The sequence below is a fragment of the Nipponia nippon genome, unplaced genomic scaffold, assembly GCF_047370975.1.
Source record: "Nipponia nippon isolate SJK-2023a ecotype South Korea unplaced genomic scaffold, ASM4737097v1 scaffold_22, whole genome shotgun sequence".
NCBI lineage: Eukaryota > Metazoa > Chordata > Aves > Pelecaniformes > Threskiornithidae > Nipponia > Nipponia nippon.
In genome coordinates this window covers 1,823,425-1,842,690 of record NW_028262339.1, presented here as the reverse complement: position 1 = coordinate 1,842,690, position 19,266 = coordinate 1,823,425, and the positions used below count along the sequence as shown (strand labels likewise).

Below are 19,266 nucleotides of genomic sequence, written 5' to 3'. Positions count from 1 at the left end.
TTACAACCATTCTAACTACTCCCTAAATCACAAAGGCCTTTCTTTTGTTTAGTTAAGTGACTAAGATATTTAAAATGTCCTCCTTGCCCCTAGGCTTTAATTCTTTCAGGAGGCATTTTGATGCAGTGGCTTTGTCTATCTTGGCTTTAACCCTTTCAAGAGGGCAAACCGCATTCTGGGGTGCATTAAACACAGTATAACCAACTGGTCAAATTAGAGCTGAATGCTGCTAATGTATTGGAAATTACTTATCACTAAGGCTAAATTAACACTTATTCTTGATAAGCCATGTGATGTTAATTGTACCAGGAAGTGCAGAGCAAAGTTTCCAGTACACTAAAAGGGGTATTCATTAAATATATTGGGAAAAGTAACTGTCCTGGTTTCAGCTGGGATAGAGTTAATTTTCTCCTTGGTAGCCAGTATGGTGCTGTGGTGTGGGTTTAGGATGAGAAGAATGTCGATAACACACTGATGCTTTGGTTCTTGCTAAGTAGTGCTAAGTAGTGCTAAGTTGTTCCTAAGTAGTCGCTAAGTGGCGCTCACACTGGCCAAGGACTTTTCAGCTTCCCATGCTCTGCCAGGTGCACAAGAAGCTGGGAGGGGGCACAGCCAGGACAGCTGACCCAGACTGGCCAAGGGGCTATTCCATACCGTATGACATCATGCTCAGTATATAAACTGGGGGGATTTGGCCGGGGGGCAGGGATCGCTGCTCGGGGACGTGCTGGGCATTGGTCGGCGGGTGGTGAGCAATTGTAGAGTGTATCACTGGCTTTGTATTACTATTGTATTATTATTTGGTTTTATTGTTATTATTACTATCACTACTGTTCTATTTTTATTTTACTTTAGTTATTAAACTGTTCTTATCTCAGCCCACGAGTTTTCCCCTTTTACCCTTCCGATTCTCTCCCCCATCCCACCGGTGAGGAGGAGTGAGCGAGTGGCTGTGTGGTGCTTAGTTGCTGGCTGGGGTTAAACCACGACAGTAACCATAGACTATGAGCATAACTATGCAGTTATTTTTTGTATGTCCAGAGAATTTTAAGTGCTTTTGAATTTGATAAGAGGTATTAAACAACTACATAATTTAAATTTAATCAGATTACTTAAAAAAAAAAAAAGACAAAAATCAATGATTTTCAACTCTGTCTTACACTTGTTATTCTTGAAGCAGCCTTGAAGGACAAGTTAGGGCAACCCTTCACCTTTGTATATACTGGCATCCAATAGTTCCTCCAAGAGGGATGAAGGATAGCCAGAGAGCAAAACATTTCAGCTATTTCTTCTCATTTCTCTGCCCTAGCATGCTTCCCTATACTAAAGCCTGGAAAAGAACTAGCATGGAGCCATTTTGGAAACTGTTCAACTGGGCTATTCTCCAGACATCATTTACAGACTTTTTATGTTACCAGGACAGTCTAAAAGAGACAGGCCACATTTCCAGCTTTACACTTTAAAGCCTGTTGCTGCAAATTCTTTTTTATGAGTTCTCATATGGTCTTGTTGATTTACTGATTTCAGTACTTTATATATACTCTTCTCTGTGCTACAGTGGCTATTCTTATGGGACTGATTTCTTTTTCTCCATGAGGACTAAAACCCAAAGTTTCAACTCTGGAGGAAAAGGGGCAGTAAGGCCAGGGAATATGGAGAAAGTAGACCTGCCCAGCAGAGGGCAGTGGAGGAAGCTAGTATGCTGAAAAATCCTGCTGGAGAATGTATACTTTACTTTCTTTTAACCTGAATGTGAAACACAGTTATAGACTGGTTAGGGCTTTGCACACTTTGGGATTTCACAAGGTGCAGTCTGGTTGTGAATTTGGGCCCTGGTTCCTTGTATCGTATTTAGTAATATGTCTCCCAGCTTTCTAGAGTGGTTCTTGCCTCATGATGGAAGCTGTCCAATGGCATTTCTGTTCAGAGAAATTTGAAAGTGCCTGCTTCTTCTTCACTGCGGGGGGGGGGGCGGGGGGGGAGAAGGAGATGAGAGAGATGATACAGGGTTCTTTCCGGATCTCGATAACAAAGGCCCAACAACAAAAGGTTTAATGAAATGGCTGTTTTAATAAGATAGAATAAAAAGAGGAATATAGATAGTGAGTAAATCTTACATACCTTCAGATGCTGGGTACCCTGCATTTGTGCAGCATTGGACAGACCCAAGATGGGTTTTCAGCTGGCACGATGCACAGATCCTGTCTGTGGAGAGGTCCCTCCTCCCTCCCGTGCCATGGTGCATTTTATTTTGTGTGACAAACAGAATCATGTATCTTCTCCTGACAAGTTGGCATGTTATCTCTGTCATAACATCCACCAGCGCGCAGCACAGGCCAGCACAGGACACTCCACCAGATTCCGTTAGAGTGGCTAATCTATTGGCTTCTCAAGCCTTAAGTACAAGGCCCAATAGAGCAGACATGTCTTGCTCAAGATCACTAACTCCTTGAATATGTGTTCTGCAAGACTCCCAATACGCTGCCATATATTAATAGTGGATAAACTCAGCTGTTTGGGCATGTTAGGGTTAGTCTCCGCGCTGAACAGAATGCGAAGTAAGCAAAAGGTGCTTAAACACGATTTATGGTGCCTTTCCAGTTCATCACCATAGCCTGCAGTTTACCACACTGATATCACCGTCATGCCTGTTTCTCATTTCTGTGTGTGCATGTATTTCTTTAACTATTAAAAGATCTTATAATTAAGAGCTGTGGTTTTCCTGTAATCAAAATGAGAACAAAGAGTCAACATGTCATGATATCCTGATGCTGGCAAGGTAATGCCACATCTGTTACCCATAAAGAAATGTAGGGTTCAGTTCATAAAAATAGCGCATGTGATTTCTGCATTTAATTCTGTAGAGTTTATGGAGAGGGATATGTCCTTGCGGTGAAATGCTGCGATATACCCTTTCTCCTATACATACAATATGGGACCTCTGTTATGTACTAAATACAAGCAGGATAAGGGATTATTTTAGCCAAGCTAAATGATGGAATCAGCCAAAAATGGAGACAGAAAGATTTTGGCTCAAATGTGCACACTTCTTTTTATTCATTATAAAAGTGTGTGGATATATGCTTATTTATTGAAATATTTTCATTGTGGAAATTAAACCTGCCTTGAGGCAGACTTCACTTATTTGCTGGCAAGTCACATGAATTTTCTCTCTCTTTATTTACTGAACCATTCTTAAAAGGAAATTAATATCCTGAGAGACCCTGCATTATTCTCCTCACTGCCCTTTTGCATTAGTTATACATTCAAGGCTCTAGTCCTACCTGCAGGTGTGTTAATACAAGCCCTTCCATGTGTATAACATTCAGACACAGCAATGCACTGTGCCTGAGGAGCATCTTTGCCTGTACTTATTTTTAGTGGGTCCTTGCAGATATTAACTTCTAGTATTTGGTATTTTTACCAGTGTTATGGAAGAAATATAAAATCAACACTTGGAAACTATAGTGATCATTGGAGCAAAATAACAATGAGGATGGAACTTAGCAACTTAGCAAAACACATTTTTCAATTGCATCCATTATATTATGGTCTATATGCTGTAGAAGTGAGTTAAAACACAAAAAGAAGAGACACTGCATGCAGAGAAGCTGTAGCTTTGAAAAGGCTCTAGAGATTACTTTTTCTGGTTAAACATGAGCTTCCTGTATAACTCTTGCTAAAAAGAAAGTGCTTTTAAGAACCCAGCTGAATCACTTTAAAAAACATCGAGAGGTAACTTGATCCCTAAGTGTCTATACAGGAAGAAAAGATGTGATTTGGCTCTTTTTAATCTAGTGGGGACTAAAGACCTACATAGCTGTGATCTAAAGCTAGGAAAAGACAAATTGAAAATAAGGTGCATACAGTTTGACAGTCAAGGCAATTAGGCAGTATTTTGGTAAGAGGTGTGGTAGGCTCTTCATGAGTTACTTTTTAAAATCAAGACTGAATGTTTCTTTAAAAGTCATGCTTTGCTTCAGCTACAAAAAGTTGGAAATTACTGTGTGAAACAACTGTTGTATGATGTAGACTCTTGCCTATAGTCTTTTCTAAAAAAAAAAAAAAGTTGAGTATAGAACAGAGAAGGTTTCACATAAAGTGTAGAAATTTCTATCAAATACAGGTTAAATTGCATTGGCAGAGACAGTGAGATAGCAGTTTTATTCCTGTCTTTAACCCCAATACAAAACAGTTTAAAAGAATTGGGTTATCATCTGTCATGTATCTGTCATTCCTCAGTGAAATCTCTGGCTTTGCTTACTGTTGCTTAATGCTTGGAGGATGAATACAAGCATTAAGCAGACAGATAATGTATTGTTTTCATCATGCTATTAGAGGATATTAGATGACATTGGGAAAATACAGAAAAATAACTTGATTCTAACAAAAGTCGAAGTAATTTGCTTGCACAGGTTGAAAAAACCCAAATGAATATGAAAGCTCCAAACAAATTATTGAGTATCATTAATATAAAAGAAGAGAAAGGTTGCTTGAATTTAATTTTACATGAAACATATTGATTTTCCTGAGGAGAGACATACCTAGATTACATATTTTTTAAATCAGTAGTCAAAGAGAACAGTATTTTAACAGCCTCCAAAAATAGAATCTTTCAAATTTAGAAAATAAATACTCCCCACTCCCCTATTTCCTGTATCTTCTTATGAGAATTTGACATTTACAACAAGCTGCTTCAACATAGATAAATATAATCAAAAGATTCCCATCTTTTCAAGCAGGAATGTATTTTTTATGCTTCACTACTTTAAGAATTCTTTCAGGCCTGAATCCTTTTGCTCTTTCATAGAATAAATTCACTGGGGAATATAGACATGGAGGTGGAGACTGGAATTTCACACCTTGTGTCCCGACAACCTGATCTGATGACTTGATATACATTTATCTTTTTATTTTTCCACTCAAAAACTTGCCAAAAAAAGTAACATAATCCCTGAGGCAGGCAATTCTTTTCTTTCTTCGCTCAAGTACTGAGAGGATAAAATATTAGTGACTAACTCCAACAATGCAGTGATATATCTGCCAAATCACTAGTCCAAATAAATAAAAAATTATGCTGGTTTGGGAGGGGACATTGACATTCTACTGTTGAAATTTTAAAAGAAATTGTTTCATATCCATCAAGATATATTCTGTTAGCCAATGAAAAATACTCTTGAGTGTTAAACAAAATATAACCCCTTCCTCAAGTCAGAATTCTGAATATATAGCTAGTTAGCTAAAAGATCTCAAATAATAATAACTGGATAATTAATGTTATGAGGAAAAGTGAAATCTGGAGTAAAAACTCACTTTGCTGAACACCGTATGAATGGTTTCTAAAACTAGATTTTAAACATTTAACTTTTAGGCAAATTGAAAGAATGGTCCTTAGTACTGTATGGAACATCCATCCAGCCTTACTCACCAAGAAATGATTTTCCAAAAGTGGAAAGAGTGCGCTTTAGTCTGCTCGAAGACCCTACAGAAGATTATGGAACAGATGACTATTCAGGTACGTTCTTTGAAGTATCATTCATTTACTCTGATTGTGCATTTATTGAACATGTAATGTGTTAAAGGAGTAATTTAAGACTCTGCATATATAAAATGTTTCTGTCATAGGACTTTGTATTGTCAATATATGATCAGATATTGTCAAGATTCCTGGCTTGCTTACTTGATATGTTCCCTCTTCTACATTTTGTACCTCTTGGTCTTTTTGCATTAATTCAAGACTAGGATTCTGATCCCACAGCAGGGTCTGTGGTCTTTCTTGTCTGGGAAACAATTACATGGTGCTGAAATACTAAAATAAACTAATTAATTTATTTTAAATTAAATAACTAATATTAGTCAACCAGAAACAATATCCATAATCAATATAATGAACCTATCATGGATTTTCTCTGACTAGAAGAACAAAGTTATATTTATATTTCATTTAATTAGTTAGAATTGCAGTGGCACAACTGATCGTAATTATGCAGGATTTATAGTAATTATATATAGGAAAATTATTATTCTGAGGCTAAAACATGGTGCTGACAGAATGTCTACTAAAAAAAAGTTACATCAGGATTTTCTCATAGGGGGGTGGGAGTAGTGGGAGTTAAGTGAAATTGTTTCTTAAATTAAGATCAGAATTATTTGTTTCATTATTTAAAGCTATATATATATTTTACCCTTATGAGTTTGTAAGTATATAGTTATAGAATTTTACAGTACAGTTAACATACTATGAAGAATGCACTGGGTTTTATATATGTATGTATAAATATATATACATGCACACAAACATATATATATATATATGAATAACTATCTTATACATCTCTGCTGTTTTCAATAGAAAGCTTTTAGAAGGAAAAGAAAGCATTTGGAAGGAAGAGAGCTATTCAGGCATGCACTGGATAGGTGTCTCTCTGGTGTCCATTTCAGTCATCACCACCATACTGTAGAAGGGGAAGATAGAGGAGAAAATAGGTTAACAGAAATTACAGAGTTGGGATAGATTCAGAGCCTTGGCCATTTATTGCAGGGAAAGTGAAGAGCAGGGTTTGAGTTTTAATGTAAAAGAGTGGATCCCAGCTCTAGGGAACTATGTGAATCACCTAAAGACAGTTACCTCAGCTTGCACATGTGCTATAATACCAACAATGTGTAACTTGTATCTTGTATGCTTTTGTTGTACGAAAAAACCTCATTTTACTTCAAGTTTGCCTGATGTTAAGAGGAATCTCGAGGAGGCCGGCAAACTCAAAGCATTTCATTCACCAGAGAGCAATGATCCTAAAACAGTTATGAGTTTACCCGCATGCCCTGTTCCCCATATGTAAAGGCAGGAGTCAACAGTCTTCTCCTCCCTTAGCTGGAAGGACCTATTTGAAAATTGTAAACATGAGTTTCAAGTGAGATGGAAGATTAGTCAGCTAAGGCATGTAGCACCACAGAGGAAAGCTAGTCTGGACCCTGGGGGCTGGTTCACTTTGGTTGTGGTAGCTGCTTGGACTAATTGTCACCCACTCAGTAACCAGAGTAGCTGCTAATCATGTTATTTGTCATTTATGTTGACCTGCTTGTGATGATGATGTTGCTAATCATTCCTTATTGTGAATTCCAGAAGCCTTTGAACACCTCTGAATAAAAATCAAAATTATTTGTTACTCATTAGGAAAGCATATGTTTGGATCCAGAAATAGTTTCTGATAGATTCTATAGTGGATGCCATGCTTGCTAAAATATTATAAATCACTGTGGGTAGTTACTGAGGCCCAGATCTGCAAAAGTCTTCAGATACTAAAATCCTTCTCTTTTCAGTGGAGCCAAATTACTATTTGGACTTCAGATCACATAGGGAAACAGAGTAATTGCATTCAGCATTAAAATACTGTGTTTTAAAGGGTACTAAGTACTGAATGAGAAGTGTTCCCCCCCTTCGGATTTTTGGTTTTATTATAGGTCCCTGCAATGCAGAATGCAGTAAAGTAGGGTGTGATGGGCCAGGACCAGATCATTGTATTGACTGTCTGCACTACTACTACAAATCTAAGAACAACACACGGTAGGACCAAGAGAAAAATCTTTACTTCGTAGGTTCCTTGGTGTATATCATAAATTCCTTTCCTCTTCTCTTTGTTGCAGTCATGGATAATTTGTTTTCCTCTGAATTTGACAATTTTTCTTAGGAGTTGGAAAAAAATAGCTAATCAGAATTTAAAGTACATCTTTCAAACACCCTTCCCTGATTATTTCTTCATCTCTTAATTATTTTTCATAATATATATATAACTGTGATAGCTATTACAGCTTCTGCAATTGAGTTTGTACAAGATAAGAAGAGATGTAGGTGGTTAAAAATGATACCATATGACTGTTTGACAAGGCATTTGCCAGTGAGATAGCATATGCTGTAGGAAAACAAAACAGCCTATAAGAGAAGAGGCAGATTGATGCAATGCTTGGGAGGATTACATTTTAGTAAACACGTGACCATTAGAAAAGCAGGAATGCTGAAAAATACTTCTGCTTTGCAGTCATGGTCCAGGAATTTGGTGGCAGGCTATTTCATTAACAACTCTACCTTCTCTTCCCTGCTGTCTGCAGGATCTGTGTTTCGACCTGCCCACCTGGTCACTACAATGCAGACAAGAAACGCTGTAAAAAATGCTCACCCAATTGTGAAACCTGTGTTGGAAGCCATAGTGACCAGTGCATGACCTGTAAATCTGGCTACTACCTGAATGAAGTAACCAATAGCTGTATTACCAACTGCCCTGATGGGTTTTACCTGGATAAGAGTTAGTATTTCTTATTGTTTCTTTATTGTGGGCTACAGAATTTGGTCTGAGAAGGTTGCTGGAATACTTACAAGCAAGGAAGGTGCACGTTGATGTATTTATCTCTTATCCTACTTCTCTTAATAAGTTGTTAGACGCCAAGTGTGATCAATAACCTCCTCAAAAATTAACCTGGGAATCTACCTTGATTTTAAAAATCATGCTTTGTGGTAGGATATCTTTTCTGCTTGTGGCTGGGAGTAACAGTACCAGAACAAGGGCAGTTCAAGAACAAGTCAGCTGTAGGACAGAATGGGTTATCACTACTCCAGAAAGGGATGGGCAGCACCCAGATTCTGAATGTGAGGCATTCCCCCAAACTTAAATGTTGTGGCACCATCAAGACCTCATGCACATAGAAGAGACAGATGAAAAATCCCGCATGGCCACTGAACTGGTGTTCTAAAAAAAATAGTCCTCAGATGTAAAAAGTGCTTGTAAAAATATTTCTGGCAGACTTAAGTACCTGCAGTGATGTGATTGCCCAAGAGCAGTAATTGTCTGCCATGTGAGACACCTGGCTTCAGTTTCCTCCTGTGATTGCCAAGTAGAGTGCCGATGTTTAATTTCCAGCTTTGGCTAGCAAAAATACTTAGACATATATTCAATCGTGCTTAAAATCCACTGACTTCAGTTAGCTTTAGACACATGCTTAAAAGATAAATATGTGCTTGAGAGCTTTGTTCAACTGGATACCTAACTTTTTGCTTTCTGTGTCATGAAACTGTGTATTCATTTTCAAGGATTAGCAAGAGCAGGTACTAGGTTTTTTTTTCCATTTTCACTGTGGAAAACTACAGTGAAGGTAATTCTCTTCCACCCAATCAAGATGGATAGATGATAATTTAGGCTTAAATAGGAATATCAAGTTTTTCTTCTCAGAGAGGTACATGGCACTGCAACTGTATTGGATGTATGTGTCAAGGTTTTGGTAGTGGGGGGGCTGCCAGAGTGGCTTCTGTGGGAAGAGGTAAGGGGCTGCCCTGTGCCAGACACAGCTGGTTCCAACTGGCTGGGCAATGACCCCACCACAGCACAAAGTTGAGCCAATCAGCAAAGTTTATGGCACCTTTGTGAACACGTATTTAAGAAAGGGTAGAAAATACTGGATGGTAAGAGGAAGAGGGAACAAAAAGAGTGAGAAACAACAGAGGGAACACCAAGGTCAGAGAAAGAGGAGGAGGAGGTGCTCCATGGTGGAGCAGATATTTTGCACAGCCCATGGAGGACCAGTGCCGGAGCAGATGGATATTCCTGAAGGAACTGCCACCCATGGAGAACCCACACCAGAGCAGTTTTTCCTGAGTGGACTGCAGCCTGTGGAGAACCCATGTCGGAGCAGAATAAAAGTGCAGGAAAGAAGGAACATCAGAGACACTGCTATGTACTGACCATAGTCCCCCGCATTGCTGCTCGGGGGAGTAGAGGAGTCAGGAGTGAAGTTGAGCCTGGGAAAAGGGGGAGGAAAGATGTTGTTTTAATGTTTGTCTTTTTGTTTCCCACTATCTGAATTAGTAATTAATTTTTAATTTTAATTGGCAATAAATTAATTTTCCTCAAGTGGAATCTGTTTTGCCTGCAATGGTAATTGGTAAGTGATCTCCCTGTCTTTATCTCAACCCATGAGCATTCTCATTCCTGTTCTTATTTTCTCCCCCCTGTCCTGCTTGGGGTGTGTGTGGTGTGAGTGGGCAGCTGGGTGAGAGTTTGGCTGTTAACCAAGGCTAACCCACCACAGTATTTCAAAAGGTAGGAGGTCTGAAGACAGAAAGGGAGAGAGATCTCTTCAAGTAGGGAGGCTTTGAGATGAAAAGGCAGGTTTTAAGTAATTTATGTCTTCATTTTATTAAGATCAGAAGTGTTCATGCACGTGTGTCCTTGAACACCAAATCAGGTAAGACAGGACAGGTTGCTTGTATGGAAGGGTAAGAGATAAATTGCAGGAGGGTCACTGGAACACATTTGCATTCATCACTGTATATTTCTGCTATATGAAAAGACTATTTAATTCCATATTATAAATAGTTAATCTACATTAAATAAAATTATGAAGGTTTTTTATCAACCTCAAACCCTTTTTTGTAAGGGTAAACTATTACTTCAAATGTTTAGAAATAGTTTAAACCATTTGATGCTTGATGGGAAAACCTAATGATAGCAGAATATAGTTATTTTAGTGTAGTTTGCTGCTTCCATTCCTGATGTCAAGCTAGAAAGCAATAAGTCATGTAATAATTTACCCGTATAATTTTATGAAATATAACTGACCAGGGTTTTCTGGGCTGTTTTCTTTTTTTCCTTTGTAGATAAGATTGTTTGCCGAAAATGCAGTGAAAACTGTAAGATATGTGTTGAATTCCAAATCTGCACAGAATGCACACATGGCCTAAGGTAAGGAAATGATGGATGTAACTAAACAGAAATACCTGAAGAGGCTTACGAGTCTATGGATGCATAGCAAAGATAATTACATAGCTATTTAATCTTGAGTGGTCCTCATTTCATGTGTTCCATTGCTGTTCAGATGTTAATATAGTATTTTCTTGTGCCATTATGGCTAACTGGATTTTTAGAAGACCTTTCAAGTAAAATAGAAGCCACAGTCATATGGAAAGCTGACTTCTTCCGTTTTTTGACCTACAGTGTGGCAGTTGAGGATTATTTTAGAAGTAGAGCTGGTGAACTGTATTAATCCTTCTGACTCATTCCTGTGATAGTTAGAAACTATTTTCTTGTCTTTATTGTATGTCTTCATGCATCCAATCATTCATTTATCTCAAGTATCTTAGGCTCAATTCTATTACGATACTTGCACATATATTAAACAGCAGCGGATGTTTTTTCTTGGTAGGGGGACTTAATTCCCGAAACTGAGAAATAAAATCCACAAAGAAGTAGTACACATTTCAAGCTCCTTTATGAATTAATTATCTTTTGTTCCAAGCAGCAAAGGTCAAAAATCTTATAAAATTCATAAAGGACTGTATGCTGGCTTTATGCCACTAAAAATATGAAATCAGTATTCAGTATCTGTAAGGGTTCTTTAAGAATACAGATGTTCTATGAATGTTTTAACATTGAGCTTTTACCCTCGTGTCAAAGTGGATTTTCATCTTCAGTTCGTAAAAGCTGAATGTTGTTTCCACAACATCAATAGCTAGATCCCTTTACAAAATGTAAATGTAAATCATTATTTCTCTGTATTTATGTTGCATCTAGATTTTTAAGTGCCTGCACAATTCTTACTACAAATATATCTTTTTTTTTTTTTCAAAGTGACCCTTTAAAGAGGAAGTATGATCAAATGGGAAGGAAAGCATAGAATCAAATCGGAACATCAGTCTATTTACACTCTCTGTGAAATAGGAATATCTACTTCCCTCTTAAAATGGAATTAAATTTGCAATCCATATTAAGATTTTAGAGAATTTTAACAGACTCAGTGTGGTATTCTGTCTATCTGAGAAATCAGATTAGTAAAGTAGCAATTTAGAAGTTCCTACAATAGGCAAAATATATCAGAAGACCCAAGATTACAACTTTACAGGACATGGTCTATAAAAAAAAAAAAAAAAGCTATGCCCACATTTTCTTTATTTCTCAGGAAATGAGATTATGTATTTCCCTGACAATTAATACAAACATTAGCTTGTAGCAACATTGAAGAAAGGAGATAAGCCTATTCTGGATGAGAAAGAGAAACTGAAGGAAAAAAAAAAAAAACCAACACCTGAGAAGAACCCAAATTTCATGTTTTCTTGGGCAATGTTAGCAAGCCGAGACTGTTTTTGGTAATGTTTATAAAGAATACTGTGTGGGTGTGACAAATAAATGGAGCCTTGCAAGACATGCATTTCATATTCCCCAGTTGTTTAACACTTACTGCACTTTCTTAGCAGGTATCTACGGGCAGGGCACTAGATGGGACTTGGGAGACCTGGATTTGAGTTCTGATCCTGTTATTAGCCCATTAACTAAACTTGGGCAAATCATTAGTTTTTTCCATCTGTAAAAATAATTCTACCTGCCTTGTAAAGTACTTTGAGATGTGTGGCTGAGGAAAAATAATAATCAAGCGGGTTTTGCTGCTTTTGTTGAATTACTCATTTAAACTATTTTTCTTTCCAAACTGGATCATATGCACTCCTGAAAATTTCCAGTGGTGCTGAGCACACACAACTTTTATTGGATCCAGTCTGTAAAAGACAATTAACACCTGCTTTGGGTGGTACTCCCTAGAGCTACAGGGCATTTTTAGAGATATGGCTAAATTGGATGAAAGCTGAGATTCCACAGAAGATGGCAAATGTCAGAGAAGTCCTAGCTTAAGAACCCCCCCCCCTACTCTAGGCACCTTATAACATAAAAGCTACTTAGAGAGAAGCATGGAAATGTGACTCTATGCTATCCTTTTTTCTGTTACTCACTATTTTGTACTATCACTCAAAATTGCCTGCAGGCAGAATACCTCTAGCTGTAATCTTAACAAATCTCCCAACCTATGCAGAACTGGTATTCAGTTAAGCCATTTGAAAGAAAACTGCTATCACAGAAAGAGGTCATTACCTTCATTGTGAATCTATTCTTAGCCTGTGCATGGTATCAGGAGATGCTGCTGGTCTTTCAAGAGAAGCAAGCATGAGATCTTGTTAACAAGTCCTTTAGCATTTTTTTTTTAATGCAGTGGTGCTGCCCCTGTGCCAAATTCCTCATGGGCAATTGTGTTTTACATGCCTGATTTTTCAGTATTCTTTGGCATTATTTATTTTTTTTCTGTCCTCTACTACTTGGTAGTATTTACTATGACTTTGTAAACAGCTGTTGTATTTCACCATAGACAAAACTATATTTCATTCCCACTTGAAGTGATTACCATTTCTAAATTTATAAAATATGACCAATGAAAGAAGCTGGTGAACCCTAATATTCGAGTTGTTTTAATAAAAGAGAACTACTGATTTGTGAATGAGCTTCTTGTGTTCTGTTGCTGTTATCTGCTCAGAGCTCAAACACTGTGCTTTTTTTCCTTTTTACAATAGTTTGCATGGCACCAAATGTGCTATCCACTGTGAAGAAGGAAAATATCATAATGGTAGGGAATGTGAACCGTGTCACCATTCCTGTGCGACGTGTACAGGTACCTCCCAGACATTTATTTGCATTTTTTTCTTTCCTCTATGTCTGTACCTCTGATTTTATTTTACTATACGTGGTTTCAGTACAGCATGATTCCTGACATGTAAAATTTTTATTCTCTTGGTAGTTCTTTAATATATTTTAAGTATGGCAGACTTTCAGCTAATATGAAAATCTACATTTTCTAGTTGAAAGTGCGCATACGCTCACTTCTTTGCTTTAATGGAGCTCATTCTAATTTCCAATTATGCCCTCCATTTTCTTTCTGGAAAAAAAAAATTATTGATAGTTTGTTTTTTTTTTAACCATGTATCTTTATTGCTTGATATTACTATTTGCAATACATAGCAGAAGAAAGGAAGTAAGGTAAGTAGAACATGATCTCTAAAATTATGAGAAGGTTTTGTTACAGTTAGAGATGGTGTCTGTTAGACAATAGTAGGAACTAGCCAGTAATGCAGTGTATTTCTCTTTGATTTAAGGTGCTGGAGTAGATGCTTGTATAAACTGTACGCAGGGTTATTTTATGGAAGGTGGAAGATGTGTGCAATCCTGTAGTAGTGGTTATTACCTTGATCACTCTATGGAAAGTAGATACAAAAGCTGCAAAAGGTATGATCAGTTCTTCAGTGGCTAATATATGTCTCTAATGTTTGGCAGCATATTAGTTATTATTGTGTATGAAAAGATAAATAATAGTTACGAGAACATAAAACTGCTGACATAAAAAATAGGAAAAATATATTGCATGCTAAGCAAATGAAGGAAAAGGGTATTTATATATTTACTTCATTTGTTTATTTATTTACTTTAATGTCAATTATATTCATTCAGGTCTTTAACAAGTGGGTTTTTTTTCTTGTGCATATATGTGTGTCCATCACTTTAAAAAGCTTGTAGTGAGAATCTGAGTAGATATGCATAGGAATGTAGAATTTACAGATCTAGTAGAGGAGCTATGTTTCTCAGTAACAAACAAAAAAAGTCAAACTTGGATTTTTAACTGCAAGTTAATTGCTATTCATAAGGACCATTTCAGCTGTTCAGCTGCACAGATAAAACATGACACAAATATAATATCAGGCTGGTGTCCAGAATAGCTCATCTTAGTGTACAAATGGGTGGATAAGTCTTGGACAAGGTCGTGCTATACAAGGAAGGGACATTTTTTATTTTGTTTTTCCTTAAACAAATACTACAGGCCCTTTAGAATCATTTATTATTGGCTTGCATTGAGTTCAGGGCAGGAATGGAATCACAATTTGTTAGATTTTTCCACAAAAAAACCCAATCAATACACAAAATATGATGCAGCCAGAAGGGTGATGAAAGGACTGGGCAGCAGGCCAGTCTTTTCCATCCTGTGGCTTTGAGCTCATCCCTTGCATGGATACACAATCCATTTAATATCTTTGTTGATTACTTTTGCATAATTCCAAAATGCTAGAGTAATGCATCTATTTAATAAAAAAAGTGTGAATAAAGACTGGTTGGAAGAAAGAAGCAGGACTGGGTTGCAGAAGTAGGTGGTTGTTGTTGTTATGATTTATTATAACAGCTGATACAGTTGGAAACAGCAAACAAGTCCTTTGCAGTAAACAAGGTATTTTGGGAACTCTCGCATTTGGTGAGTGGCCATAAGGCCAACCTCTGCTGCTGTCTTTCAGGTGTGATGCCAGCTGTTTGGATTGCAGCGGTCAAGGAGACAGAAACTGTACGAGCTGTCCAAGTGGCTTTAACCTAGACACTGGTGTCTGCATAGTGGGAACAATCTGCAAGGATGGTGAGTGCAATTCTCTGAAAAGATTCGTTTTATTGCTTCCAGCTTCATCTTTTATATGTATTGGGTTGGTTCAGTCTTTCTCTTGTTATTTTCTTGATCTGAGGTCAATATTATTTCTTAATGTTTTAAGGTTTATGAAAAGGAGAAAACTACATTAGTGTGTATTAATAGTATTATTCACACTTTACATGAATTTTCAAAAAATAATCCCCCCCAATAACCTACTTTTCCTTCATTATCTGTTTTTTATAAGTCATTGCTTTCAAAAGAATTTTTATATGAAGACCCTAGTGTACTGTCAATAGAATCACATTTATCTATTTTGCCATTTTAAACTGTGAAAATGCTGATAAGTAAAAATTCTTGTAAGTATCTGTACTATTGCTTGAATGATGTGAAAGGGTAGCAAGAGGAAAAAAAGTAATTTGAATAGGAAGCACTCAGTTTGTGATAAAGACTTGAACTTTCTTCTCTGAGGCAAGCAAGATGTCATTCTTATTGGAAAGCATTGGCTTAATTATTCACTACTATTCATTCCTTTCAAACGTCACAATTATACAAACACTTAGATAATGTCATGCTTCCCTAAAAGTGTTGCTATGTGAATTACTTGTCGGTGCAGTCCAACTAGTACAGTCCAACAGGACAATCGTACCAGAACAAAGCCTGGTGTTAAAAAGTGTGAAAAACATCCAACATCAAAAGTAGTAAAAGCTAACATTGACTCTTGGGTCCAGCTCACTCCATCTGGATTTAATAAGAGTTTTGTTTTGTTGTTTTTTTTTTTTTAAAAAAAAAAAGAGGCAGGGCTGAGTATTGTTTCTGTGGCCCTTTACAGCTCCTGATGGTTTTTAGGTCTTCAAACTTTGAAAAGTATCCTGTCCAGCGTAAAGTCACATTACGGGTACAGAAGTAAACCAGTCATGAGACCTTTTCATATCAGGACCTTAGAAAAAGTGTCACTGTAATCTAGAACTAGTCCAGAGAAAGTCAGATATAGATGGACAAATGAAAAGCAAGTTTAATGTTACAAGCTTTTGGGCAACCACAGTCTCAGTAATATATTGCAGTTCAATACTGCAGTGCAAACATTTGACATATCGGTTTGGTATTTAATATGCTAGGATAAATCTGTCCTCATTTGTAAATGTGTTATGGTTTAACCCCAGTAGGCAGCTAAGCACCACACAGCTGCTCGCTCACTCTCCCCGCCCCAGTGGGATGGGGGAAGAGAATCAGAAGGGTAAAAGTGAGAAAACTTGTAGGTTGAGATAAAGACAGTTTAATAGGTAAAGCAAAGCTGCACGCACAAGCAAAGCAAGGAATTCATTCACTACTTCCCATCGGCAGGCAGGTGTTTAGCCATCTCCAGGAAAATAGGGTTTCATTATGCATAATGGTTACTTGGGAAGGCAAATGCCATAACTCCAAAACTCCATAACTCCCTTCTTCCCCCCAGCTTAATATGCTGAGCATGACGTCATATGGTATGGAATATCCCTTTGGCCAGTTGAGCTCAGCTGTCCCTGCTGTGTCCCCTCCCAACTTCTTGTGCCCCCTCAGCCTACTTGCTGGGGGTCAGAGTGAGAAACAGAGAAGGCCTTGACTCTGTGTAAGCACTGTTCAGCAATAGTTAAAACATCCCTGTTATCATCAACACTGTTTTGGTTCACAAATACAAAACATAGACCCATACAAGCTACTATGAAGAAAATTAACTCTATCCAAGCCAAAACCAGTACAACATACAATCTCAAGCAACTCCAGAGAGTTTGCAGAAAGAAATATCACTGAGGGTGAAAGTTACTTTTGTAGTCTATGTATAGCAGAAAGAGTTCAAGTGAAGGAAGTTTGTAGGCCTGAAATTCCCACCTTTATCTTTGACATTTTATATAGTGCTTTTTTTTTGCCACATGCAAACAAATGCTCTGCTCTTCCCCCAGTGTAAATACTGTTGATGAATATGAATTCAGATATGAAGTGGCATTAGAGCAAAATGCACAGAAATATGATGTATTGATGTCTTACAAAACTACTTAGTCTTGAACAGAATTGAGGAAATCCTGTGCACTGAACATTTTTATTGCAGTATCCAAGGTTATACCAAAATTGTGTGACCTAGCATTATTTCTCAACTCATGGGCCTGTATGCTTACTTTGGATACATGTGTAGTTGCCCAAGACCAAGAATGTTCCATCTTGCTGCTGTTTCCCCCACTCTTCCCTATGCAATTGCCATGGGAAGGGATCATTGGCATGTGGGCTGTAAGGCAATTGTAGTGCACCATACTGGATCCCACCACATGCTATCCACAGTCTAGGGTAGCCAAGGAAAATAAAGAAGTCTTTTTCTGTAAGTTACCAGGTGTGGAGGGTCTCATTTCACTGCCTGATAATCAAGCATTGGTTACGCACCTAACTCATTCTATAGGATTTGCATTTCTGTTGAGAATGTTTTATTCTTTTTCTGTGATTTGACTGTTTTATTCTTTTGTTTCATAAAAACTGAGGGGAAAAAAAAACTCCTTTGCTGTAAATATCACTGTTTTCTAATTATTCTCTTTCTAATCTATTTTTCCTTTTCACAAATGGATGCCAATCATTCCCTGTCGGACCACACAATATTTCTTCCTGAAAAAAAATGCTGTTGACTGAATTTCCTTTTGATGGACCAAATTTCCTACTTCTGAATGGTCTCTTCAACCAATTCTGCCTGTCTGACCAATTAAACCTTCCTCCATTGTACACAACATGCTCTCCAAATCTTCAACTTCCCCTCCTTCTCTTATCGCTGCCTTCTGGAAGCCACGGAAGAGTCCTGGGCCGAGGGAGGATTCTGTATGCTGGTGAAAAAGAACAATCTGTGCCAGCGGAAAGTGCTTCAGCAACTGTGTTGCAGAACATGTACACACAATGGGTGAATTGACACCTCCCAGAGTCCTCCTGCTCCTGTAGACTTATAGATTAATCCATATTATTGAAAAAGGTTAAAAAAAAGAAATGGGGGGGGAAGCAAGCCACCTCTCTCTCTCCCTCCTCTTTGTCTGGGGAGATGGTGAACTGTTTGTTGGAACTTGAATGGAAAAACTACAACACACCTACCTTTAACTGGGTGTTTAGAGCTGAGCATCCAGGATCATAGAGTCAGTATTGTGTGACCAAAGCATTTGATGCCAAAATTACAGTTTAACTCGTTATTTGATTTCCTGTCAACTGTATGATTATTCCTGGGTTTTTTGAAGATCCTTTTTCTTCCATTTTTTTCTACTTGTTTCCCCTTCAAGATGTTTAAAGAGTGTTTCAAGAATGCAACACGTGTTTACATGAATTAAAACTAAACAACACAAAAATGTTTGCATCGGTCTTTTTTGTGCTATATATAGAGATGGGGGAAACTTAAGGAAATGAGGCCCCAAAGGAATCGGAAACATTGTTAGACTAAGTTCTGCACCTTTTTTAACAATATTAAAACCAAACAAAAGATTATTTCTAAACACATTTCTTTCTTACTTCCTCTACTGTATGTTGTTTTTTGTATCACATGAAGTATGTATATATGCTTTGCAAAAATGTTTTTTGGGTCATATAGATTTGGTTTTTAGACAGCTAGCTCATTAACAGATATGCTGGCATTTTTATTTTATTTGGCAATTTAAAAAATTTAATTCATTTGACAATTAAAAAATTGTCAAAGCTATTTCAAATAAACTTTTTAAAAAACCTACCATTGTTCCTGTTTGAACAAATTCAAAAGATACTATTCCTCTTGGCTTGCATAAAAAACAGTAATGTATATGCTAAAAAATCAGAAAACATTGGTAATGTGTAAGGAGGCTCATTTCTCAATATGACATTATTAACTAGAACTTAATGCTTTCAAAATTTAATATTATAGATATAAAATATATAGGTATATATTCATAATTGAAATTGAATTGCGTAATGGACTATAAAGAATTTGTTTGGATACTTGCAAATGCCTCTAATGCTATTATAGGGAAGAAAGCG

At 37.2% G+C, this 19,266-nt stretch overlaps 1 protein-coding gene across 6 annotated transcripts in view; it reads left to right on the top strand.

The window, feature by feature from the left end:
- The window catches only part of LOC104012734 (proprotein convertase subtilisin/kexin type 5), a 206,167-nt gene extending 187,288 nt beyond the window's left edge, over positions 1-18,879 (top strand). For 5 of the 6 annotated variants that reach the window (XM_087760253.1, XM_087760255.1, XM_087760254.1 and 2 more), the window contains 8 exons: positions 5,372-5,515; positions 7,462-7,564; positions 8,107-8,300; positions 10,646-10,730; positions 13,379-13,476; positions 13,958-14,087; positions 15,143-15,258; positions 18,064-18,879. In XM_087760253.1, coding sequence (XP_087616379.1) covers positions 5,372-5,515; positions 7,462-7,564; positions 8,107-8,300; positions 10,646-10,730; positions 13,379-13,476; positions 13,958-14,087; positions 15,143-15,258; positions 18,064-18,179 — 986 coding nt within the window. In that variant the 3' untranslated portion in view covers positions 18,180-18,879. The remainder of the gene's footprint in view (positions 1-5,371; positions 5,516-7,461; positions 7,565-8,106; positions 8,301-10,645; positions 10,731-13,378; positions 13,477-13,957; positions 14,088-15,142; positions 15,259-18,063) is intronic. The other variant, XM_087760257.1, reaches the window with a different exon arrangement.
- Positions 18,880-19,266: the final 387 nt, after the last annotated feature.